Consider the following 27,201-nt stretch of genomic DNA (forward strand, 5'->3'; position numbering starts at 1 on the left):
TTGTTGTTATTACTCCTAATATTACTACTCATCTAAAACCAAGTTCACATTCTTGAGTATTTCACTTAACCCCTTTCCCTAGAAGGCTTTTTCTCCTACTATGCCTGACTCATTTCTACTCATCGTTCAGATCTCAGCCTGAATGTCACTTCCACAGGAAGGCTGTCTCTGTAGCTGCAGATCTGTTTGCATGTCCTTAAAATATGTTCTCATAGCTCTCCATTTCCCTGTAGCATCTATACCATATTTCATATTTTATTTTTAAAAGCTGATGTTTTCTGTCAAACATCTTCCCTTTTCTGAGGGAATGTAAGAACACATGTGTAAATTAGCATCATGCTTTTTTTTTTTTTTTTTTTTAACTGTAATCCTAACACACATTAACTAGTATTCAGGGTTTCATTAAATGTAGCATGATATCAAGTCTTCCATCTCATCTCCCAGGGAGAAAAATGAAAACCTCTTTTACACAATGGCAACATACTGAGATTTCAGTGTATGGACATCACACCACGGAGCCTGACGTTTTGGAATAAAATGTTTTGCAGCAATGTCAGTCAGATTGTGTTAAATATTAATATGATCATTTGAGCTGTGTGCTAAGTGGCAACTCAAATTTTTTAATGGACTAAAGTATTCATAATACGTCTGATCTATGGTTGAATATTGCAATGTAGTTGTTTCTCAGTTTCCCTTTTTGGAAATGACTCCTACTGTTTTTGGTGGGAGTTGTCCTCCACAGTGTCTTTGCAGACAAGTATTATCCGGAGCATTTACATGGGGTTAGAAATTCTCAAATATTAGTAAACATAAAATTTATTTATATTTACTAAACAAGGAGTTTGATAAAAATGAGTATTTCTGCTTCCCCATCTCAGAAATTTTGATTCAGTCATTCTGGGGTCAGGCATTTAAAACAATCTCTTCAGTGATGCTGTTGTAGATGCTACCAGATACCATGTTGAGAATTGCTTAATGGCCCAACCAACCCTTACTAGTTCCCTCTAATTGCTTTGTGATGTTCTTCTTGTCTTTTCTGCTATTCACATCCCAAAAGCTTTCAAATCTCGGTTCAAATCACACTCATCAGGTAGCCCTGGACTGACTACTCCAGTCAGAGGTGCCGTCTTTGAGCTCCCGTAGCAGTTAGTTATTTCATGAAATGTTAGAAATGTTGTATACTATTAACATATTATGATACAGTATTGTAACATTTTAAATAAAGCAACATAACTGAATTTATCATTTTGAGACACTGTGATTCAGAGGTCTAGTTTGAAGTTCAGAGGTCTAGTGTTAAGTTCAGTTTATTTCAACACTGACTAAAATAGCTGTTATAACCGAAAACCTATGAAATTTCATTGACTCAAGCGAAGAGTATCATTACGTGTACTTACTAAATTATAAGTTTTGCAATCTCATCCACCAATTTTGTGAAATTCAGTAAAGTTATATCTTCCGTGACCAATCAATTCTCACAAGCTAATCACAAAATGATGATTTTTGAACACATAATATATTCATATGGTACAATATTCAAAAGTGAAAAAATGAAAAGATTCCCTCCCACCTTTGTTCCTGGTCACTGGTTCCACTCCCCCAGGGGCAACCAGTTCTATTAATACAGGAGCATTCTGAGGATGTAGGTATTATTTTCTGACCCATTTTGTGCTTACTACCATAACAAATGCAGAAGGACATGGTTCTCCCACACCATACCTCCTCCACATTCCTCGGCCTTATTTGCTTAGAATTTCACTAACCACTTAATGTTAACTACAGTTGTAGTAACATTATGGTTCATGGTCAAAGAATGATCACAATTACTCCTACTTTCTTATACAACACCTGCCTCCCATACTGTTTTTTTTTTTTAGTCACTACCTGCTGGGGATGCACTGGAGTCTGCACTGACCTCACTGTTCAGCAAAAATCTGCTCTTAGGCCTTGGCCTTTGGGAGGCTACATAGCTAACTTCCACCTTCAATATTGTCTTTGTTATTCCAGAAATTGTACCTGATCAATAATAATGGTTTGATTTTCAGACAAACATCATATCTGGTCAGATTAACAGCATCTGCAGTATTAATGAAGGAAGCATATTATTAAGGTGATGCTAATTGCTAAACTACACAAGTAGCTTGACATGGTTTTTTTGCTCACATTAAAGTGACTGAGTTACTGGTCTCTGGACTTCTTTCCTGTCTAAACTGGATCAAGGATCAGCTCCTTCTATCTTGTGGGTCCACCATCCCCTAGAGCCTAACAGTCATCTGCATCCAGCCAGCAAAATGCAAAAAAGAACACAGAGAAGTTATATTCACTTTTAAAACAACTTGGCCTTGAAGTAGTAATACACCAATTCTGTTGTCACTCCATTGGCAAAAACTGATATGCACTATCTAGATATAAGGGGGTCAGGGAAATGTAATTTCTGGCTGGCTAGCAATTTTCATAACTGTACACTATGAAAAGGGGCACACTTTTTTTTATTGTTTTTTTTTTTTTTTTTTTTTTTGAGGCAGAGTCTCGCTCTATTGCCTGGCTGGAGTGCAGTGGCACAATCTTAGTTCACTGCAGCTTCCACCTCCCGGGTTCAAGCAATTCTCCTGCTTCAGCTACCTGAGTAGCTGGGACTACAGGAGCGTGCTGTCATGCCTGGCTAATTTTTTTTGTATTTTTAGTAGAGACGGGATTTCACCATGTTTGCCAGGATGGTCTTGATCTCCTGACCTCGGGGAGCACTCATTTGTAATGGACATACAATTACCTAGTGCAGATAACTCAGACTTATTGCAGATTATCTGTTTTGTTTTGTTTTGTTTTTAAACAAGGTCTCTTACTCTGTCACCCAGGCTGGAGTATAGTGGTGTTAGAAGTTATCCTTCCATCTCAGTTTCTTGAGTAGCTGGGAATACAGGTGCATGCCACCACCCTACCTGGCTAATTTTTAAAAATTTTGGTAGAGATGAGGTTTCCCTATGTTGCCCAGGCTGGTCTCACACTCCTGAACTCAAGCGATCCTCTCACCTGGGCCTCCCAAAATGCTGGGATTATAGGCATGAGCCACTGCACCTGGCCTGAACATTCATTTCTAAATAAAGGTAAACAAAAACATTCCAGTTATAAATTGAAGTGAAAAAAATCTCACTGCAATGTAAGTTTTATGAAGATGGGAATTTTTGTCTGTTTTGTTTATTGCTAATTTCTTAGCGCTTGGCACTGTGTAGGTGCTCAATAAATATTTGTTGAGTGACTGAATGAATGTGCTTCTATCAGTAAACAAAAACATTAATGTGTACGTACTACAAAAGTAAAGTGCTACAAATAATTAGTAATTGTGAAAAGTGTCAATTTTTTGTACAGACACTGATACTGAGAACTTTCTGGTAGTTGAATAACAGGGAAGTAGAAGGATAATATTTAAAATAGTAAGACTAGAGAATGTCTAAAAGAATACCTCAAAAATGTAAAAAAATTTAAATAATAATAAATGGTAGAATAATACAGATTTGGTTATTTATCATTCATTGTAATGCAGAATTGGTGTGCTAACATTCAAAATTTTAAACAAAGTAAGTGTTAAGAACTGTTCGATTTTTAGTTAATTTATGCCACTTAGATAATTAGATTTTAGGAAGAAGTCCAATTTGGGAATTCTTCAGTCTTTTGGGGATAACTTAAAAACAGAATGTCAACTTTCCTACCCAAATTTCATGAAAACAAACAAAACAAAACAAAACAAAACCCTCCAAAGATGTAAATGTCATATATGATAAATCCCCTTGAATTTGGATAAAATAAGGAATGTGAAGAAAAAGAGAAAGTATTAGGGAAAAATGAAGATACCCACAAATATTCTCTTCTCAGTAATCAAATTTGAAAATGTATCTTAAATGTGAAAGCTAAAACTACACATCTTCTAAAAAAATGGGAGACTATCTTCATAATATTCAAGTTAACAAAGATTTGTTAAAGCATTAACCATAATACAAAAAGAAATCTGATAAATTAGATTTCATCAAAGTTGAAAACTTCTACTCATCAAAATATACCATTAAGAAAACAATGGCTGGGTGTGGTGGCTCACGCCCGTAATCCCAGCACTTTGGGAGGTTAAGGTGGGCAGATCAGTTGAGGTCAGGAGTTCGAGACCAGCCTGGCCAAAATGGAGAAACCCTGTCTCTACTAACAACAACAACAAAAAACCTACAAAAATTAGCTGGGTGTGGTGGCACACACCTGTAATCCCAGTTACTTGGGAGGCTGAGGCACAAGAATTGCTTGAGCTTGGGAGGCAGAGGTTGCAGTGAGCTGAGATCGTGCCACTGCACTCCTGCCTAGGCATCAGAGTGAGACTCTGTCTTAAAAAAAAGAAAAGAAACAGGCAAGGCATAGAATGGCAGAAAAAATTCATTATATAAATAAACAACTTGTATACAGTGTATATAAAGAAATCCTACAGGCTGAGCATGGTGGCTCATGCCTGTAATTTCAGCTGGGGGATTTTGGGAGGTTGAGAGGGGAAGATCATCTGAGGTCAGGATTTTCAGACAAGCCTGGGCAGCAGTGTGAGCCCATTTCCAAAAAATAAAAAAACAGAACTACAAATTAATAAGAACAAGATAGTCTATTTTACAAGTGGGCAAAAAACTTGGACAAGTACTTGCAAAGAGGTATCTGAATGTCCCACAAGCATATAAAAAGATGTTTAACAACACTGATCAAAGAAATGCAAATTAGAGTCACACTGGACACCATTACACCACCACCAGAATGAGTAAAATTAAAAGGACTGACAACTGGAACTTCCATACATTGTTGGTGAGAGTATAAAATGATACAGTCACGTTAAAAAGTGTTTGGCAGTTTTATTAAAACTAAATACACAACTACTCTGCTATAGCAATTTGATGCCTAGGTATATGACCAAAGGAATGAATGCACATATCCACAAAAAAACAAAACAAAACAATACATACAGAATGTTTATTACAGGTTTATTCATAATAACAAAAAATTGGAAATAACGTAAATGTCAACAGGTAAAAGGATAAACAAATAATGATATATTCATATAATCAAATAGTCTATAACAATAAAAAAAGAACAAGTACATTGATGAAAGAAGATAGGCATAAAACAATATATACAGTATGATTCCATTCACATGAATTCTGAGAACAATCAAAACTAATAGATCTTTAGAAAAGAGTAGTTATTTCTGGGAGCTGTACAGACTAGGAAAGGGCACAAGAGAATTTGAAATTTGTAATACTTTGATCTGAGTGTATACATTTTTATATGATCTTGATATGAATGTATACGTATTTTAAAAAATCAAGTACACTTATTAGTGCACTCTACTGTATATATGTTATTTCTTACTTAGAAAAAAGGAGATGGACAAATTGGCCTGGCATGGTTTACTCAATAGATTTGATGACAGAGAGAAAAACCCATCAGCATACATATCACTTGCAAGTAAATAAAAATTCATTCTGAGATTATGTAATATTAATATAAACAAAACATAGAAAAAAATCCTGAACCATAACTCATAAGGAAACACCTAAAATATTACATAGGAATATATTATGGACCAGCCACTGTATGTAACTATATCTTGATAGCAAAATAGCATGGAAGATGAAAACAATATCGAATTTCAGAATATTATTTTAAAAGGTAGATACAGGTTGAGTATCCCTTATCTGAAATGTGTGGGAACAGAAGTGCTTTGGATTTAACTTTTTCAGATTTTGGAATATTTGCGTATACATAATGAGATATTTTTGGGATGGGAAGTCTAAACATGAAATTCATTCATGTTTCATATATACATAGCTTAAAGGTATACCATACAATAGTTTTAATAAACTATGTATTATGTGCCTTTGTTTTGACGACCTGTCACATGAGGTCAGGTGTGAAATTCTCCACTTGTGGTGTCATGTTGGCACTCAAAAAGTTTTGGATTTTGGAGCATTTCAGATTTTGAATTTTTGGATTAGGAATGCTCAACCTGTAATTCTTCATGCTTTTGATTCTACAGAGGCTAAAATTTAAACAAAAAGCTCGCTGAAATTACTGCTATAGACCATGCATTATTTCTGTAAATAAATACAAAATTGAGATTTGCCTAAGCAAATCATATACAAAACAAATTGAAAACTTTATTTTCTGGAAATATGTTCTGCGGTGCACATCTTAATGAAGGTCAGCATCTACAGAAAACTGTGGCGTATTATGCCATAAGGACCAATCTAATTACAGCTGACAAGACTCCAATTTGACTATACTTTTAATGTCAAATTTTAAAAGTCTGGTTACTAAATAACATACTTTCTAAGAAATAAAATTTCAAATTTCTTGGTCATTTATACACTTCCCATTGTAGTCAAATACTTTGTTCACAGTTTTCCGAGAGACTGACTTCCTGGAACCTCCGTCCTCCTTACTTGACACAGTAGTTATCCTGGGACTTTCCTCATTTTCCTTTGTGACATCTTTTAGTTTCAGGATCCCAGCTTTCTCAGATTACTCCCTCATTTCGGTGAAGCACATCCTCCAGTGGCTTCCTAAGAAAGCGTAGATGGTGAGATAAAATTCTGAGACCATGCAAATCTTAAGGTATCTTTATTTTAGCCCCACTCTTGATTGGATTATTTGAGTACAAAATTCTAGGTTGAAAATCATTTCTTTTTAAATTTAAAGACCTTGCTTTCATAACCTTCCAGCATCCAGTGTTGCTACCAAGAAGTCTACATGCCATTTTGAAAACGTATCCTTTTTATGTAATTTCCCCTGCTACCTTTTTTGGGAAGCTTTTAGGTCCTTCTATAACTCTAGCATTCTGAAATATCCTAACAATGTGCTTTGGTATTTTTTAATTCATTTCACAGGGCACTTAGTAGACCCTTTTAATTTAGGAGACTAAGTCTTACATTTTCAGGAAATGTTCTTTAATTTTTTCTCTCTTCACCTTGTTTTTCTGTTCTCTCATTTTGGAACTCTTATTTATTAGATGTTGCAAATTATTCAGGTTTCAAGTTTCTTTTTTGTTCTTGCCTACTTTTCATTTCTTTGTTCTACTGTTCAAAATTTCTTCAAGTTATTTTCTAATACATCTACTGAATGCTTAATTTTGGTGTCCTGTTTTCCAATAGCTTTTGCTTTTGGATTGTTCATTTTAAAATAGCATCCTGATCCTATTTAATGGAAGCAGTATATTTGTTTCTGAGAATATCACAGCTTCTTTATGTTCATCTTTCATGTTGAAAGTTTCCTCAAATATCTAGTGATCCTTGGCTATCTGTGTATAGTGATTTCAAGTGACGGAAAGCTGTATATGAATGAGCAGGGCTTGTGGACTCTCAGTTTCACTGTAACAAATAATCGAGTGTCAAGCTGTTTTTTTTACTGCTAGTCTTTTTGGGTTGGGTGAGCAGGGCTGGGTATAAACCCCATTGCCAGATTCTGTAGCCAGGTGGAGAAATTGGACTGGAGGCTCATAATGTTCAGAATACTCACATTCTGTCAATCATTTTGTCTTCCATATAGGACATCACTATCACTACCATCCTCTCCCTGTACTCAGTTCTATTTGGTTTAATTTCTCCAGACAATAAGGCTTCAGTCATTTGCTAGAGAGATAGCTGCCTGCCTACAAAGGGAGAGCAAAGATAAACTTTCAAATAATCCCCTGGTTTCAACTTTATTACTCCCACCTTCCAGGGTACCTTGTGCCTTTAAATCCTTGAGTCTTTTGGGGGTTCTGGAAGGCAAAGATAGCTGTTCCAAATTTGTGAACCTTTTCTGTGATGAAAAATGGTTGTCGTAACTCTGCTACCTATCAAGTATTTTTCTTTTTTTTAAAGAGTGATATACTTGCCCTTCCTGGTAAAGAAGAGTGAGAAAGTAACTGCTTAAAACACACAGAGATGGCCGGGCCTGGTGGCTCATGCCTGTAATCCCAGCACTTTGCAAGGCTGAGGCGGGCGGATCATGAGGTCAGGAGATTGAGACCATCCTGGCCAACATGGGAAAACCATCTCTACTAAAATACAAAAAATTAGCCGGGCATGGTGGTGCACACCTGTAGTCCCAGCTACTCGGGAGGCCGAGGCAGGGAAATTGCTTGAACACAGGAGGTGGAGATTGCAGTGAGCTGAGATCGCACCACTGCACTCCAGCCTGGTGACAGAGTCTCCATTTCACAACAACCAACCACAAACCCAAACTACCTGCTGTTGAGACAGCATTTAAAAAATTTGTGTTTGCAAATATTGTAGTGGTTATGTGGTTATTTTAGTTAAATACCATGTGTCTCCTATAAAAAGTCTCATATCTGCAATTGGGCCTCCTCTTCTGACACTCAACAACAGTTCTAAGAAATAAATATATAAGAAATACAACTTGGGTCAACTATGTGTGAGCCTTCCTCACCCCCAGTCTCTTATTATTAAATATTATTATTTTAGAGACGGGCACTTGCTCTGGTGCCCATGTTGCAGTGCAGTGGTATGATCATAACCCACTGCAACCTCAAACTCCTCAGCTCAAGCAATCCTCCCAATTTAGCCTCCTGAGTAGCTGGGACTACGGGTGTGCACGAGCACTGCTCCTGGCTACTAGTCAATTACTTAGACATAAGAAAACAACACATACTGGAAAGAGTCAAGACAGTTCCTAGGAACAACTATATGGACTGAAACCCAAGCTTAATCCATGCCGCTATCATATTTATAGGGTTGCAGATAAAATGCAAGAAACTAAATTCAAATTTCAGGTAAATAATGTAACTTTTTTCTGGCATATGTGCCATATTTCATTATTTATCTCAAATTCAAATGTATTTGGGTATCCTGTATTTCTGTTTGCTAAATCTGGCAATCCAACCCATTTCAAGAAACATGTTCCAAGTAGAATGTGACCAACATAGAAAAACTGCATTCAAAGAAGGAAACTGGGGTCTGGACCTTTCAAGGCATGGGAGTCTACTTAAGTACCAAATAGGTAGAAAGGGACCAACATCATATAACACACTTTGCAGTAAGTCTACAAGGAATGCATTGGCTGTGGCCAACATTAATGTCAGCCTTCAATTGATTCAGAAATTAGAATTCTTCTGGTAGTGGCTGCACCCTTCTTTCACCAGAGTTCTGCCACTCTATCAGGACATTCTGGTTACTCAGGGTGCAACCATAAAGCCCATCTAGGGTCTTTTTTGATGGAAGATGGCCATACCCTTGGGCTGTTCCACTTGTTTGGGTACCTCTCAAAGGAAGTTGCCCCTACTGGTCCATTGCTTAATTTATTGTAAACCAAAACCATCAGCTGATACACTGGAGTGTCAGGTCCCACAGCTGATACCACAGATGGAAGGGTAATATTAGGCATAGGCGAGCAGTTAACCCAAACTTAACAATTTTCCCCCAAATAAAACTATAGTACCAGCTCCTTGTTAACTGCAACACTCATTTTAGGAGTTTCATCTGGTTTGTTGCTAATCTGATAAACTAGCTTGGTTGCTGTGTATACTAGGAAGTCAGTTTTAATCTTGTTAGGCTAACCAGTATCCTGAGTCCCGTCTGAATGATTCTTGTTATATACAGCCTAACTCTCCTAATGATCCCAGGAATTTTCATATCACGTGTCATGTCAGCATCATGTTTTCCCAAATAAACTGCCCAAATTCCAGTCAAATTCCTGTTTTATGATTCAACTTGAAACTGCTGTTAACATTTTTAACTGCTTCCATAGTTTAGAAGCAATAACCCTATAGCTGTCTTCCTGTTACACTATTATACTCCATTTTTTTTTTTTTTAAACCAGGTACCAGTGTAACACCAGCACTCTGGGAGGCTGAGGTGGGAGGATCGCTTGAGCTCAGGAGTTCCTGACCAGCCTGAGTGAAACTGCGTCTACAAAGAAATACAAAAATTGGCCTGTGTGCCACAGCTACCAATGAAGTTAAGGTGGATCACTTGAGCCTGGGAGGTCGAGGCTGCGGTGAGCCAAGATCATGCCCCTGCACTCCAGCTTAGGCAAGAGTGAAACCCTGTGTCAAAAAAATAAATAAAAAATGAAAACCAGGCATTCATTTTCCACATCTCATTGAGAAGAGCTGGTCATAGCTCTCACAGAAGATGGGAAGCCAGCAAGTGTCAGGTCACTGGTATATCCTCATCCTTTCCACTTCTTGGTCTCAGTTGCAAACTTTTACAGTAAGTCTCACTGCTGCTGCTAATTGAAAGGAAGAGCTTGGCAAACTGCCTAATTAGCAGACTCAAATATGCAGTCATTAACTCAACTTTATTTAAAATTATTTGAGACACAGCATAGAGATTTTTCTTTTAGCAGCAGCAAGTTGACATAGAAGCACTGGTGGTTGGTCCAGAGAATGTAACTCCCTCAGTTCAATAGATATCACTGGTGGACAGGTATGTTACCAGCTTGCAGTTATCTCATGAAGTCTGCGAAGCTATCCAGATTTCTTAGGCTGTTCTATATATCCTAGCTACCTGAGCAAAACTTTTGGCCCTGATCTTTGTGCCACTGCCTTGTGATTAGCAGATATAATTTAAATCTGTATACAAAGTATCTATATATTTTCTCCATTTCCTTGGCTGAGTATCGTTGTGGGGGTTTAATTGAAGTGTGTCCTCCACATGAATCTTCTTTACATCTGGATGGCTGCTCCATTCAATTCTTTTATGATTCTCCACTATAAGCTATTTTCAGTATGTGAAGGGCCAACATATGGATTACGGTTTAGGTTTATTTAGTATGACCCTATATAGCAGAAATGGCTTCGGGTAATATATAGGTTCATGTATTTTAAAACTCATTTCCTACGTGTAGTAATCTTTAGTTTTGCATTCCCAGTGTCTGTACTAGAGTAGGCACTTCTCCATAGCAATATTGGATGAATGGCTAAATTTCTAACAAGAGATATTTAAAACTAACAGGCTGCTCCAAAAGACATGTTCTCTAACACTGGAGCCAAAAGTAGAAAGCCAGATGCAAGCCAACTTACGCATAAGAAAATAACCCAAGTGACTTCTAAAGTCTTTAAATGCTTTAGCTATTTACACTAATATCAAAACTTTTCATCAGACTTTTTTTTCAAAAATTTTTATATGGACAGGTGTGATAGAAGGCCCAGCAGGAAGGGCTTCTATCCCCCATAGGAGACATATCATATGCCCTCCTGCCATGCATGTATGGATTTTTTCCTTTTAGGAAGCAGATGGGATTAAAAGACCTGATTATGGTCTTTGAGGCTCAAGGTATCTGGACTGTTTTAATAAAAATGTTGCCTATGGCTAGGCACGGTGGCTCACACCTGTAATCCCAGCACTTTGGGAGGCTGAGGCAGGTAGATCACCTGAAGTCAGGAGTTAGAGACCAGCTTGACCAATTGAGAAACCCTGTCTCTACTAAAAATACAAAATTAGCCGGGTGTGGTGACACATGCCTATAATCCCAGCTACTCGGGAAGCTGAGAAGAACTGCTTGAACCCGGGAGGTGGAGGTTATGGTGAGCCGAGACTGCGCCATTGCACTCCAGCCTGGGCAGCAAGAGCAAAACTCCGTCTCAAAAAAAAAAAAAAAAGTTGCCTATCTGCACTGAGAAAGTAAAAGATAGTTAATGTCCACTGGTTTAGAAATAGTTTCCTTATTCCTTTGATAAATATTTCTATAAAGAGATGATAAATTCATCTTTTTATCCTAATTATAGTGACTGCATTTAACCAGAAGCCAACATAGTGAGTGCAAAGGTAGTAACTTCATTTCCAAACCCAGTGTTTATGCCACACAAAAAGTTAACTTAAGGCTTATTTAGGTACCTGTTATTTTGTGCAACCTGGAATTACTTAAAATATATAAACAAATAAGCTCACTTTGAATCTTGACTATCAGACATTTTCTTCTTCAAGTGCGTTTCTTCTCTAGAGACGTCAAGTCATCTCCTGTCAGACATACTATATAGATTCAGGTACTGTGTCTATTAACTCTGTTCAGTACTTAGTGAATGTTGAGTACGTCTTAAGCAAAGTAGGATCTATTTCATTTGTTGAGGACAAATGACCATACGCTGTTCAACATGTACAAAGCTATCGGTTTATTCAGCTGCCAAGCTGGGGAAAGGCTTCCTTTCGAAGTGAAGAGCAAATATGCATTCATGAGCAAGGCACTTTTATACACACACCAAGAGAGGAAAAAGAACATATTATGAACACGTAAACATCAACATATTTTAATATTCAGACCTCTTGCCTACCTCCTCCCACCTCCCCTTAAACAAAAAAAAAAAAAAAAAAGGGGTTTCCTGTAACATTTTAGAAACCAGTTTCACAGAATATCTACATAGGAACAATTTCTGATACATTCAGTTACACTAACAATATGATATGGTTTCAGGTCAATAATTTCCACTAACAAATACTTTTATCTACAATTCCCTCTTTTTTTCCTTTAGACAACTAAGGCTCAGCAGAAATATTCATTAGGTTATAAGCATTCTTCTGTCTTCTTAAAATTGCTATACAATTACACAATTTATGATTCCTAACTGCCTTTTTTTTTTTTTTGAGACGTGTCTTGCTGTTGCCCAGGTTAGAGTGCAGTGGCGCGATCTCGGCTCATTGCAACCTCCACCTCCCAGGTTCAAGCAATTCTCCTGCCTCAGCCTCCCAAATAGCTGTTGATTACAGGTGCACGCCACTACGCCCGGCTAATTTTTGTATTTTTAGTAGAGATGGGTTTTCACCATGTTGGCCAGGCTGGTCACGAACTCCTGAACTCAAGTGATCCACCTGCCTCAGCCTCCCAAAGTGTTGGGATTACAGGCATGAGCCACAGTGCCTGGCCTGCTTCAATTTTTTGATGCCACCTTGTAAACAGCACTTAATTATGGAGAATAGGAAAAAGCAAAACTCAAATAAGGAAGAGTATATATATATATATATATACACACACATACACTTTTCACAATCTCTTTTCTGATTCCCTTTAGATGTCCAGTCAACCAGGACCACACACAGATTTCATTTTATTTGTAGAGTATATGAAAGGATTTAATAGTCTCATGCATTTTATTTTACGTATACTGATTTCTATGTTTTGACTCATTTAAATAAACAAAACAAGCCTCATTTACAAGGGCATATACTCTTCCTTGTTTGGCCAAAAGAAAATCTATAGCTAAATCTCCTTAGAAAAACAATGCTGCTGAAACTCTTAACTTCAGATTGTATTAGGCTGAGATTTTCTAATAAGAAGGTTCTTTAAAATTAGAAGGGTTCCTGACGTTTGCAATGGATGTGGAAAGTACTTGAACTTTTACTCCAGGAAATGCTATACAGATTAAAATTTTAATCCATTAGCAGTTAATACTGAAAGCAGAAATGCTCTCTTAATCATTTTCCATTAATCTTTTGAAAGGTATTTTATTTACTCTTGACAAAAGTCTGAGTACCAAGATTCAGGAAACACATTCTCTACAGAACAGGTGTTTGTTTAATCCCAAGGGATGATCTTATAGGCTGATTTAGCCAGAGACAGCCTGGTAGGAGACTCTGATATAGAACATTCATGACGTAATTTAAGTACCATAGTAAGTTTGGAGTAGCACAGGCTAAGCTTAAAATTGTACTCCTCCCTACCGCTCCCACCCCCTGCCAAAAAAAGAAAAAATAAAAGGAACCCTAAAGAGTGTCCTAGGTAGGCACGTCTATATAAAAGCTGGGAAAGAAATCCCCATCCCTGCCATTTTCCTTTGTGTAGTTACTCAATTTAATTCAACTACCTCCATAGGAATGCATGTTAGAGAAGGGTATGCTCAGAAAGGTATTACTGTGGGTAGCTAACCTCTAGCTTTCAATAACGGCTGTTCTGAAGTCTGGATAACAAAAGGGGTGGTGGTCTAATTTTCTTCATTAATAATCAGATATCTCATTAAAGTCATTCAGAAAGGCAGAGTAAATTGGAATGGGTAGGGTGAGAAGTGAGTGTGAAGAATATTCAACTGGCTTTTGTAATATGGTACCCTTAACTAATTCTCCATTGGTATTTTTTGTTGTTGTTGTTGTTGTTTTGAGACTGAGTCTTGCTCTGTCACCCAGGTTGGAGTGCAGTGGTATAATCTTGACTCACTGCAAACTCTGCCTTCCTGTTCAAGTGATTCTCCTGTTTCAGCCTCCCGAGTAGCTGGGATTACAGGCGTGCACTGCTGCACCCAGCTTATTTTTTTTATTTTTATTTTTAGTAGAGATGGGATTTCGCTGTGTTGGCAAGGCTGGTCTCAAACTTCTGACCTCAGGAGATCCGCCCACCTCAGCCTCCTAAAGTGTTGGGATTACAGGCGTGAGCCACCACGCCTGGCCTTGATATTATCATTTTATCCACAGGGTTTGTCAAAGGGTATCCTCTTTGGCTTGCCAGGGCATAAGATAGTTTGACTGAGAAGACATTAGTGGGCTGTGTAATGACTAACTTTGTACCCCTTTCTCAATTAGCAATATCAGAGATATCACAGCAAATGGTAGATCTTTACAGTGATGCAGTTAGGAGTTTGTTAACTGCCTTTTGGAAGTCAGTGTAAGAATAAGTAGTGTTGATGGGTTCAGTACGAGTTGTTTCCTTAACTGTTTTAGTCAGCCAGCCACAGCAACACCCAGAAACACAAGAATTAGGGATCTGTTTTAGGTATTCAGGTATGGGTGTGGCTCTACTCAATGTTCGGCTTAGCTGTTTGGTGGCAAATTGCAGTGCTCCATTTAGAGTGGCATGATCTCTAGAGAGCCGGCTGGGACTTGTAAGAGGCTTTTGAAAAGGTGGGACTCCACAAGAGGCCAGAGGGGGCCATTCAGGAATTGGTTCCAGTTTGGGGACACAGTGGGAACAATGGGAGAGTCTTAGACCTATCTCTCGAAGTATATGGACTGGTGTGCTTGGATCCAAGAGTTTAGCATGATACAACCAGGAATTAGGATTTAAAGGTTTCCAAGTCGTGGAATATTTTAAAAGGCACTTAACCTGCCAGGCAAGACTCTCAAGAGGCGTTAAGTTGGGTACCGTGGAGTCCTCTTCTTCAGAGGAATCCCACTCTTCCCCAGAACTCTCATTTAGGTAGCTAATGTTTTCTTCTTCCTCACTTTCTGAATCTGACAAGTGGTCAGGAGAGGGATTTCTAGGACCCATCTGAATAAAACAGAGTAAGAAACCAGAAAAAGGTAATAATCTAAGCCAGCAGAACACTTACTAACACTGGCAAATAGAAATAAGAGATGAAAAATCCTTTCGCCAAGATTAATTTGTCTCTCAGTCCATTACGCACATAAAGTATGCTTGCGGCCCACACCACTGTGCTGTTCTTCAAGATTATGTTGTATATTCTTCACTTACAAAGAAGACATCTTAGTTTTCAGGACCAGTTCAATGTGTAAAAGTATTTAGTCACTTACCAGTGGCACAGGTCAGAGTATCTCCTTCAAATCCTGGCTACCCAAGAATACAAGAGGTCCTCATCTAGGCAAGCTGATTTACTTAGCATAGTCCCAATTGGTAGTGATACTGTGAAGAGACACTTTTTGTGCTGTTTTGCTGGCAGTGATATTATATCTACTTGACAACGAAAAGAAGCTCAGTAGTTGTCTTGGTTGTCCGCTGGTATAGCAACTTTTGTGCAGTGGGGAATGATGGGATGAGCTGTCAAGAACATCTGGTGTAAAAGGATCCGATGCTTTCCATAGGTGACGTAAATGCCCTTGGAAACTGGTGATTTAGCTGTTGGACTATCTGGAAAGGTAGCCTTAACCTGTGAATGAGAAGACTAGAGACATGATATTAAAGCCTGAAAGCACTGGATAACATTATTGCCTACCTAACCTCAGGATATCTAAAATCAGAACAAATGCTGAGCAAGAAGTCTTACAGACTCTTCCCTCTCTATCTCACAGGCTTAGGCCAATTTACCTGTTGGTAATAGCTCTTACAATCACAATATTGGGGAGGAAAGTCTGGGGCCATTTTAATTCTTTGTTGGTACATAACTGGGCCAGTTTGTATGCAGTTTTAGCCCAGAAAATTACTTTTGCAAAAGCTGATCCCTTATGTCCCAAACTCCAAATAGAGAGCTATAAAAGGTATTTATTTACTTTTATTTTATTTTTTTTACCTTCAGAGGTGCTTGTTGGAATTAGTTTTAGGGGGCCTGTCCTGGTGGTAGAGCTGCTAGATGTTAGGACTCTTGCTGGGACCTCAGAAGTTGTGATCCTATGACCAATTCTATATAAGCTGTTCCACAAAAAAGAAAAAAGCATGAAAACTGACCAGCTCCTTTTATAAAGATAACAAAAATAAATTCCAAACTTAGAGATGAACCAAACAAGAAAACTATAGGCTTACTTCACTTGCAAAATCCTAAATATCACTTAACAGAATCCAACAGTACATTAAAAAAAAATTATCAAATACAGCCTATCCCAGGAAAGTAAGAATAGCTCAAATTATAAAAAATGTACAAATTACCAGAACTAACGGAAAAAAAGAGATCATTATATTGAATGTGGATAACCTTTGTTAGTTCCTGACCAACATGTATTTATGCTTTAAAAGACAAAACAAAACATTTTTACTAAACTAGAAGGAGAATGTAACTTTCTCAACTTGGTAAAGGTTATCTACCAAAATTTTAAGCAAACATTATCCTGAGTAAGATGAGATATATTTCCTTTAAAAGTGAAGTGAGGGGCAGGGCACAGTGGCTCATGCTTGTAATCCTAGCATTTTGGGAGGCCAAGGGTGGAGGATCACTTGAGGTCAGGAGTTCAAGATCAGCCTGGGCAACATAGCAAGACCCTGTCTCTACAAAAATTTTTTAAAAAATTTAGCCAGATATGGTGGTGTGTGCCTTTAGTTCTAGCTACTTGGGAGGCTGAGGCAGGAGGATTGCTTGAGCCCAGGAGTTGGAGGCTGCGTAGTGAGCTATGATTACACTGCTGTACTCCAGTCTGGGTGACAGAATGAGATTGTTCTCAACAACAACAACAAAAAAGTGAAATTAGCTAAAGATGACCACGTTGACTGAGACTGATACTGTCTAACACAGGTCGGAAAGTCCTAATCAACGTTTTCTCTTTTGGAAAAGATATGTTAAGAATTGGAAGAGATAAAACTATTAGTTTACAGATGATATCATCTAATTAAAAAAAAACCAAACTTTTAGAGTTCAACAAGGTTCCTGATCTGAGATTAACCTATGACTATCCATTAATTTAATTACTTATATAACACTTATTATTTGCCATGTACTACTCTAGTAACTGCACAAATGTTAACTATTTTAAAATTCTTCTAACAACCCTAAAAGGTGGTACTTTTATTGTTCCCATCTTACCTGTGGATTAAGTTACGTGACCCAAGTCATTCATCTAGTAAGTCACAGGGCCAGTGTTTCAACTCAGGCACTGTTAACTTTTATACTAGCAATACTAACTAGACCATCTATAAAGACATTTCACAGAAGGAAAAATAAACAACAAAAACCTAATCCTATAAAGAACCTAGGAACTAATCATTAATATATAAGATGTAATAAACAATATAGAAGATAATTTAAAATACAGACATTCCATGCTCTTGGATGGAACAAATATCATAAAGATATCAACTTTCTCCCTATTAATTTATACAATTCCAATCAAAATTTTAAGGAACTCTATATAAAGGTTATATAGAAAGAATAAAATTCCACATATAGCCAAATGAACTGTTTAAACAGAAGAGTAAGGGAGTTCCTATTCTTCAAGGTATGTACTATGACTAACGTCACAGAAATTAAAATAGGGTAGCATTAGTGTAAGAACAGACAATAGTCCAACAGAGCAGAAAAGAGCTTAGAAACAGAGCTATATATAATGTGGGAATGTAATATAAAATAAGGTTGGTACATAAACTAAGGGTGAATGGATATGTTTAGTACATAATATTGGTACAGCTGGCTCACTATATTAAAAAAAGTAAAACTATTGGAACAAGAATTAACAAAAAATTAAGAACAAGGTTAAGAAAAAAAATGAAAAGCAAAACCATGTAATACCTATACATACAATGACATGTATAAGGGAGGATTCATGATGGATTAAAGATCTAAATGGGGATGGTAAAACCGTATAGTTAGTTAAATATAATACAGAATATCTTTGTGAAATGAGGCCAGGGAAAGATTTCTTAAACAAAAAAGCATAAAGCACCAGACCAAAAAATGAATTTAATCACATCACAATTAATCATTTCTGGACTGAACTAAAGATACCAAGGACAAAGTTAAATCAATTTTTAAGGAAGATAGCAACTTCAATAAAGAAATGAGCAAAGGACAAAGACATCTAAATTATAGAAGAGAAAATCCCAAAGCATGAACAATATGATCACATTATGCTATCAGTTTGGTAGAATAAGAAAGCTGGATAATGCCAAGTGTCAGTGAGTTATTTTTTGGAACTGGCACTGCTGGTGGGATTGCAGAGTGGAGTAACTGTTCCTAACAGGCTGGCAGCACTACTTAGGCAAACTATTTGCACATCTCACGATCTAGCAATCCTACTTTTGGGCATAGATAGCAAAGAAATTCCCGTAAGAACATGTATGAAGATATACCCTGAAGCTACATCTGTGATGACAGGAATTAGAAGCATTCCAGGTTCTTATACCTAGAGAAGTGGACTGGTAAAATGTGGTGGAAACACATTCCAAGTATATATAGCAACACAGGTGGCCTTTAAAGGCAGAGCTTTACATGAGAAAAGAAACAGTATCAATGTGTCGTTTATGCTACTCTGGAGGGGGCATTTCCAAAATTAAAGTCAGTGGACATTTTCATTATCGAATACACTGAGTCGTGCTAATAAGGTCATATGGTATGGCTTCAGGTCAGCAATTTTCCTCTAATGAGTATTTCTCTGGCTTTCACACACTCCCAGCACAGTGTCTGGCATATATGAGTGGCTCAGTAAATGTATCTGAAACAATCAGAGAATGGCAAAGGCTTGCAGTGAGTAACTACCATAAGCACGTTCTATTTTACTCCAGGGAGAGAACAGTTCCCAAGTTATAGCTTGATTTGGTAATGTTAGACAAAGACAAATGAGATAACTTTTTAAGGCAGGATCAACATATATGATGCTACTACAGAAATATAAAGGAAACTGCTTATACCTTTAAGAAGAAACAATGTAATACTTCTTAGTTTATAATACTATTACCTGGTTCAATCTGAAAAAGAGTATTCAATCTTTGTCGTGGACCTGTTAGTCTTTATTAACTGAGACAGGAGAAGCTGTTGGTTTTAATTGTGCTGTCCTCTAATATTTTGCTATTTTCACTTCAACCAGATTGCACCTGTGAGATTACTAATTGGCTAAACTTCAGTTATTATGTTACTCAGAAAATTTTTAAAAAGGCTCTTACTTTCCCATAATTGTTTTTGTTCTGTTTCACAGAAGTCAGGAAACATGTAAGCTTTAAGGCAGTATACTATGTTGTTTAAATTTAATCTAGCATCTTTAAAAAAATATTTTCAGATTATAATATCAAAAAATACTGAACCCCTCCCCCCAGGGCTTTAACCATTGAAAAAAAAAACAACAAAAACAAACCTAACCAAAATATAGTTAGGCTGACCTCTGGCGGCCAGATGTCTCATTCTTCTGTAATTGACAAAATGGTGTGATGTCTCTGTTGGTGAGACAGCCAAGTTGAATACAATAAAGAAATACTAGCTGGCTCACGCCTGCAATCCCAACACTTTAGGAGGCAAAGGCGGGTGGATCACCTGAGGTCAGGAGTTCGAGACCAGCCTGGCCAACATGGAGAAACCCGTCTCTATTAAAAATACAAAAAAGTAGCCAGGCCTGTAACCCAGCTACTTGGGAGACTGAAGCAGGAGAATTGCTTGAACCTGGGGAGGCAGAGGTTGCAGTGAGCCAAGACTGCGCCATTGCACTCCAGCCTGGGTGACAGAGCAAGACTCTGTCTCAAAATAAAAATAGAAATAAATATTAGAAATATCACAAAGCAAAATTATGGGCAACACAAATGTTACCACATTCTTATCTTAACTAGCAGTTGAATATCTACAAAGTTTGAGGAATTAAGCAGGAGAATGGATAAGGTATGGCATATTAATACAATGGAGTACTATAGCAACCTGTGTCGCAGTTTTCTCATCTTAAAAGATCAAAGTTATCCTACAGGGTTTGTGAGCAATAAATGAAGTAAAGTGCTTAGAATGATAAAGGTCAATCACGTGCGGGTTACTATTATTAATATATCAATATGAACCACAGCAATATTGATTGAAAAAAGCCAGAGGCACATATAATTATTCATTTAATGGTTAAAACATGCAAAATAGTACAATATCCTCATTCAGGGATTTATTTAGTCATTAATATAAAAAATGTGTCATTAATATATAAAAATCTGCATGGTAAAAGTTAACAGTAAATTCAGAAAATCCATTCTTCGGAGTGAAGGTTAATTCAAAAGGAGAAAGATGTACAGGTGGCTTTAGTAATGTTCTATTTCGTCAGCTGGCAGTAGGTTACTGAGGTGTAGGAGAGGGAAAAACAGCTTCCCTCCATCCTCCTAGGTTCTTTGGCTGAGTTACAAATTAACTTGACATAGACATTAACAAGAAAAAAAACCCGTACTTAACTACACATGCAGAGGAGTCCCACCATGGTCAGATGATTGAAGATTATACAGCATTCTACGCTACTCAAGAAATGGTGGTTTGCGGCTTTCTGGGGGATGGCTGGCCACAAAGTTGTGGAAAGGTGAGGGGAGGAAATAAACGGTGAATAAAAGTTGTCTTGGTATGCAGATAAAATCTCCCAGGTAACAAAAATTATCGCAGAGCTGCCCTCTTCGTGATATAGATGCTTTACTGATGTATATTTCCTCTGTAGATGTAAATTTCTTTTACAACAGGGCAGATTTTCAGAGCGATTCATGTGTCTGTATTTTATCAGAATACCTGCTCAAAATATACCCTAGAAGTATATTGTAGCGTGGCATATTCTGTTCTCCTACAGTCTTACAGTCTTATTTTTGGATGGTGCATCCTGAGATCCAACAGAAATTCTGCCTGATATAATTTCATTTAAAATTTAAAAACCTAGTTTCTACTCTTCTTTATTTTAACCACTACCCGAAAGACCTTTCCATTCTCTTGAGTTCTCCCTTAATACTCTGTCCTTATGCCCGCTTGTAAACAGGGCCTCGACAGCTGCATATCTAGAAAACGGCAGTAGCTAAGTTAGCCCGCACCCCCTTCGCAGCGATCCCCGGGCCGCCTGCAGGCTGCCCTGCGGAACCTCGCAGTCGGCTTTCACCAGGGCAGGGACTAAGGCCTTCAAAAGACCGCATCCGTCTCCACTAACCTCGGGTCGCCCCGCTCAGCGGACCCAGCAGCGTCTCCCTTCTCAGAGGCGGCCGGGCCTCTGGAACGCGCTACGAACTTTCCTTTGTCGCTGTCTCTCGAAACGGAGCCCTCGCGTGGGGATCCCCCGCCCTTTGGCCACAAGGGAGGTTGTTATCTTCGGCAGATCTCCCGTTCTCACCCTTGGAGGATCGCTTCTTTCTCGCCTCACGCTCAACTGCACTACCCAGCTAGGCCTAACACCAGCAACCCTTCCCCTCCCGCGGCTAGGCCACTCTGCTCTGCTCCCGCGCCTACACTACTTCCGGCCGAGTCAAGGTCCCTCCCCGTTAAAAACGTCACTTCCCTCCGTGAAAACTGTTGGACAAGGTTGAACCTAGACGCATGCGCCCAAAGCGCAGGGTGTGAGATGGGTGGACCCATCGCTTCCCGCTCTCTCCTCCCAGAGTGCTTGCGGCAGTCTCGCGGGATTTTCCCCTCTCGCGGCAATTATTTGAACGTTCGGGCGGTAAAGACTCCCCGGGCTGTCAAAGAAGACTCCGCGGAGAGCTCTGCCTCTGGGTTGGCGGGCTGGCAGGCTGTAGCCGAGCGCGGGCAGGACTCGTCCCAGCAGGGTTCCAGAGCCATGGGAGCGGAAAAGAGGCTGCTGTCGATTAAGGAGGCCTTTCGGCTGGCGCAGCATCCGCACCAGAACCAGGCGAAGCTGGTGGTGGCGCTGAGCCGCACCTACCGCACGGTAAGCGCGCCCGGCCCTGGCCGCCGCTCCTCACCCGCCCCTGCCCACCCTCCCTCAGGGGCCCTCCGTGGCCCTCGGGCTCGGCGCACCGTGACTCCAGTCCTGTTCACCTTCGCGACTCACTTCATAGGGACCACCTGAGGTTCGGAGAAGTCAGGGATTTACCCGAGGTCGCCTGCGCCCAGGCCAGAAAGACTCCGAAGTCTGGGCGTCGTTCACACGGGCCCCGCCTTGGCTTTTCTGAGCCGACACCCCCAGCCTCTGGGCGGCGTGGACCGTTATTCCTTAGTCTGATTGTGAACGTGGAGAGAAGCATTTACGACCACCGAGGCTATCAGACATCAAATACTGAACCGCAGAGTGGATCCTGAATGCGGGGGTTCAGTGGTCGTTGCCCCTGGCGTCATCATTCCCCGCCGACCGTCAAATGATTCTACCCTCGTCCCACGGTTACATTCAATCCAATCACCAAATACCAAATTAATCGTTAGGGCCTGGCCATTCTTATTTATGTACATACTATTTGTTTGTTTTGAGTGGAACCTTGAGAAGAATAGAACAATTAATTTGGGGAAGATGAATTATCTTGAGGTCCAAGAAAAATTCTAAGTAAACATCGCAGGGCTTTGAGGATATGAGATAGGATGTGCAAGTTGTCTCATAAAGAAGCTGCTGGTGATAGGAAGACCTGAATATGAGAAATATAAAAGGCAGTATTGATTTTGGGTTGTTGATGAGGAAGCGTATTTGTAATGTACTGGTACTAAAGGCTTACTGAGAATTCAAAGATATTGAAAAAACAAAGGAATCTTTTTACTGTCAAAAGTCAAGCTCGTGTACTCCCATTATAGCCTGGAGAGAAATTCATGCAAATTGATTTCCCTTTTGCTGGTTTGGATAATTAAGAGTTTACTAAATAAAGATTTTAATTTGTCTGCATTATTATGGCTAGTGCTTTCAGAAGTCTTAGGGTGATGTTGGGAATAAAGGATTTCTATCGGTGCAGTTTATGAAGTTCTTTTGTCTTTCAGATGGATGATAAAACAGTTTTTCATGAGGAGTTCATTCATTACCTTAAATATGTTATGGTGGTCTATAAACGTGAACCAGCTGTGGAGAGGGTAGTAGAATTTGCAGCAAAGTTTGTTACCTCATTTCACCAATCTGATATGGAAGATGATGCGGAAGAGGAAGATGGTGGCCTTTTAAATTATTTGTTTACTTTTCTCTTAAAGGTACTATGAAAATGATAGCTTTGGGGAGGGATTTTAGAAAATTTTGCCACTTTAAAAGAGTCGTGGGAGTTTGTATGTTTTGACAATGAAATATCTAGTGATTGAAAAAATCTGAGTCTACCTTTTATGGGAAATATTAGAATTATCATTATGATTAAAAACTGGACTTTAACTCCAACATTAAATTTTTAATGACCTCTTTAAACCAGTTCTCCTATGTTTATTTTAAATGAGTTCTGTATTTTAGAAGCTGCTACACAGAGGACTATGTAACTTAGCAAAGACTTCTTTCAGACTTTATTTTGAGACTGTATAAAATATGTATTTGCTATACATATGGACCAAGGTAGCATTATAAGTTCTCTTCAGGAAATGAATTGTTGTAACTTCTTGCATTCCGAATATATAGAGTTCAGATAATATTATTTGGGAGTGGTATGTGACTACGAATAAATTTTGATTTGTTTCTGTTTTAGTCTCATGAAGCAAACAGCAATGCAGTGAGATTTAGAGTGTGTCAGATCATAAACAAGCTTTTGGGAAGTATGCCAGAAAATGCTCAGATTGATGATGATGTGTTTGATAAAATTAATAAAGCCATGCTTATTAGATTGAAAGATAAGATTCCAAATGTGAGAATACAGGCAGTTCTGGCGCTTTCACGACTTCAGGATCCCAAGGATGATGAATGCCCAGTGGTTAATGGTGTGTGTAGTTTCCTAAATCTTTTTTCAGATTTGTTGATTTTGTTAAATTCTCAGTATTTGAAAATTTTTGTTATGGTCTCTACATATGAAGAGTATTGGTAATTAATATATGATTCAGATAAAAAAAAAAAAACCTAAGTAGCAATCACTCAGCTTAAAAAAAATAATCGTACTTGCATCCTATCCCAACTGCATCCCTGTCCCTCAGAAGTAACTATTATCCTCAGTTTTGGGTTAATTAGTCTCTTGCTTAAATTAAAAAAAAAAAAATTTACATAATCACATATGTCTATCTTAATGTTTTCCTATCATTTTGTGTAAATCATGCTGTATGTATATATTTAGCAGCCAATTATATTTCTATATAATACCTGTTATTGTGTTTTGCCCATTTTTTCATTGGGTTTTTAATTTAAAATACTATTTAAAAAAATTCATTTGCGTTCTTTATATATTTTGAAAAGAAATCCTTGGATTATATGAATTGTAGATCTCTTTCTGCTTTAGGTGGCTCATTGGGGTATCATTGTTTCACTCCCTTTGGGGTATCTTTTTTTTTTAACAGAAATTCTTATGTCAAAAATATAAATCTCTACCATTATGATTTGTATTTTTTAAATCTCTTTTTAAAGGAATTTTTCTTACCTCTGGGGTCATAAAGATAGTTGTATTTCATTTTTCCATATATGCCTAGGTATGTTTTAGGCACTCTTCTGTCCTCTTTGTCCTGTTACCAGTTTTATAATCACTGGTATATTTATCACTATAGTAGTTGGTATTTTTTTGGTGTTAAAATATACCCATAATAATATTGTGTAAAACATAGATATTTGATAGTCAACATGTACTTAATAATTGAGTGGGAAAGATGTGAGAAGTACAGATAAATATATTTAAATATAAGAAATGAGTTTGTTTCAATGAATAAAACCAAAAAATATTTCCTTTTAGGTCTCATTAAAAAACCAAAATAATGGGCCTTTATAAAGCCATATCAGTTTAAAATAAACTGTCTGCTATATTAAGCTTTCTCTTAAATATTGAGGAGTAGCACAGACATAATCTTTATGATTAATTTACCATGACTTTTAGGGCTATTTGTTTTCACTTTTGGCCTTAGAGCCAGTCTGTTGACTAATTCCCCCTTGTGTCTTTAGAAGGGAAGTTGGTGGCCTGCGCAGCAGTGACTCAGGCCTGTAATCTCAGCACTTTGGCTCCAACCTGGGCAACATAGCGAGAAGGAAGTTGGTAGGAAAAAAACTTAATGTGTAAGGCTAAAAAAAGGACATTATTTCTATTACAGATGGGTTCTCAGGCTGGATAGAAGAGGTGCGGCCTCAAACTCCTGGGCTTAAGTGATCCTTCCACCTCAGCCCCCTAAGTAACTGGAAGCGCCACTACTGTGCCTAGCTAATTTTTTATTTCAAAATTATTTTGTAGAGACAGGGGTCTTGCTATATTGCCCAGGCTGGTCTTGAACTCTTGGCTTCAAGCTCTTCACCTACCTTGGCCTCCCAAAGTGCTGGTTATAGGCATTAGCCATTGTGCCCAGCCTATCTTTATCATATTAAAGGCATTTAAAAATATCAAAATGTGTGTTATTTTGTGACTATAGTTAAATAAATAATTTCTTCAGTACCAAAATGTATTGCTTTATTTTTAGCATATGCTACTTTGATTGAAAATGATTCAAATCCAGAAGTTAGACGGGCAGTGTTATCATGTATTGCACCATCAGCAAAGACTTTGCCAAAAATTGTAGGGCGCACCAAGGATGTGAAAGAGGCTGTCAGAAAGCTGGCTTATCAGGTAAGTAAGTTCAATGTCTCGTGTTGGCATATTCTTAACGGACAAGAAGCCATTTTCTTAAAGTGCCTTTGAAAAATACTTGGCATGTAATAATTTCTTCAATTGAGGTTTTATGGAGAACACAGGTGATTTAGGTAGAATCTTACTGTATTAAGTGTGTTACCAGGTATTAATTTTGGAGATCCTGGGTAATTTTCTAAGATGGTGATGTTCTTATGAAATCTGTAAATTGTGTTGAGGTTAATGACCATCTTTATAAATTATTTTTAAGGTTTTAGCTGAAAAGGTTCATATGAGAGCTATGTCCATTGCTCAGAGAGTAATGCTCCTTCAACAAGGTCTTAATGACCGATCAGGTAAGATAAACAACTTTATATATATAAAACTTTAGTAGATTTTGAGGTTAGACTTAACAAGGTTTAGGAAACAAGTGTCAAATCAGGTCAAGTAAGCCTGCTAGTCCCATGAACCTGGTGAAATTTATCTTGATGTATTATATAGAAAACATAGGGCTAAAGATCTTGATATGTATATATTTTTGAGACGGAGTCTCGCTCTATCACTCAGACGAGTGCAGTGGCTCAATCTTGGCTCACTGCAATGTCCGCCTTCTGGTTTCAAGCGATTCTCCTGCCTCAGCCTCCTGAGCAGCTGGGATTACAGGTGCACATCACCATGCCTGGTTAATTTTTATATTTTTGTAGATATGGGATTTCAGCATGTTGGCCAGTCTGGTCTTGAACTCCTGACCTCAAGTGATCCACCTGCTTCGGCCTCCCAAACTGTTGGGATTACAGGCGTGAGCCACCGCATCCGGCCAAGATCTTGGTATTTTGAAGGAGCAGAGCTTATTTCTTTTACCCTTTCTGTGTTTTATAGATGGAGAAACAATACTTAAGTCTGTAGAGCTAATTCAAGTCAGAAGTAGGAAAAGATCTGTTTGCCCTCTCTTCCTTTAAAAAAAAAATGCTGTTCCTTATGTATATACCTTGGTATGAATGTGTTCTGTGTATCAGAAACAACAATTAGGAATGGTCAGACCAGTATAATTTCCCTTCTTTTTTTTTTTTTTTTTTTTTTTTTTTTTTAGAGTAGCGTTCCCCAACATTTTTGGCACCAAGGATCGATTTCATGGAAGACGGTTTTTCCACGGAGGGCAGACTGGATGGTTTCCAGATGAAACTGTTCTACCTCGAATCATCAGGCATTACTTAGATTCTCATAAGGAGCGCGCACCCTGGATACCTCATGTGCGCAGTT

At 38.2% G+C, this 27,201-nt stretch overlaps 2 protein-coding genes across 10 annotated transcripts in view; one reads left to right on the forward strand and one right to left on the reverse strand.

Moving 5' to 3' along the window:
* Positions 1-4,974: 4,974 nt before the first annotated feature.
* Positions 4,975-21,765, reverse strand: DCAF16 (DDB1 and CUL4 associated factor 16). Of its 9 annotated transcripts, none has more exons than XR_001885530.1 (5): positions 21,456-21,764; positions 16,187-16,305; positions 15,474-15,841; positions 11,910-12,202; positions 4,975-6,581 (listed from the first exon to the last, which is right to left on the reverse strand). XR_001885530.1 is itself a non-coding variant. In XM_017871773.1 (5 exons), exon 4 carries the CDS (start codon positions 15,208-15,210, stop codon positions 14,560-14,562), a length of 651 nt encoding a protein of 216 aa, XP_017727262.1. In that variant the 5' UTR covers positions 15,211-15,841; positions 16,187-16,305; positions 20,751-20,827; positions 21,456-21,548; the 3' UTR covers positions 4,984-6,581; positions 11,910-14,559. The 9 variants fall into 9 exon arrangements, 7 of the variants coding, with proteins under 7 accessions (XP_017727262.1, XP_017727260.1, XP_017727259.1 ...); XM_017871773.1 differs by adding an exon at positions 20,751-20,827 and having other exon boundaries at positions 4,984-6,581; positions 11,910-15,841; positions 21,456-21,548; XM_017871771.1 differs by adding an exon at positions 20,729-20,827 and having other exon boundaries at positions 4,984-6,581; positions 11,910-15,841; positions 21,456-21,548.
* Positions 21,766-21,773: 8 nt separating this feature from the next.
* The window catches only part of NCAPG (non-SMC condensin I complex subunit G), a 32,391-nt gene continuing 26,963 nt past the window's right edge, over positions 21,774-27,201 (forward strand). The window contains exons 1-5 of the mRNA XM_017871768.1: positions 21,774-22,190; positions 23,222-23,425; positions 23,902-24,130; positions 25,796-25,941; positions 26,213-26,297. Of these exons, the coding sequence (XP_017727257.1) occupies positions 21,864-22,190; positions 23,222-23,425; positions 23,902-24,130; positions 25,796-25,941; positions 26,213-26,297 (991 nt within the window). The 5' untranslated portion in view covers positions 21,774-21,863. The remainder of the gene's footprint in view (positions 22,191-23,221; positions 23,426-23,901; positions 24,131-25,795; positions 25,942-26,212; positions 26,298-27,201) is intronic.

The sequence above is a fragment of the Rhinopithecus bieti genome, unplaced genomic scaffold (assembly GCF_001698545.2).
Source record: "Rhinopithecus bieti isolate Rb0 unplaced genomic scaffold, ASM169854v2 scaffold_6151, whole genome shotgun sequence".
Taxonomy (NCBI): domain Eukaryota; kingdom Metazoa; phylum Chordata; class Mammalia; order Primates; family Cercopithecidae; genus Rhinopithecus; species Rhinopithecus bieti.

Excerpts from the sequence above, each read along its gene's own strand:
- DCAF16 (XM_017871775.1), bottom strand. The coding sequence starts at position 15,210 with ATGGGTCCTAGAAATCCCTCTCCTGACCACTTGTCAGATTCAGAAAGT.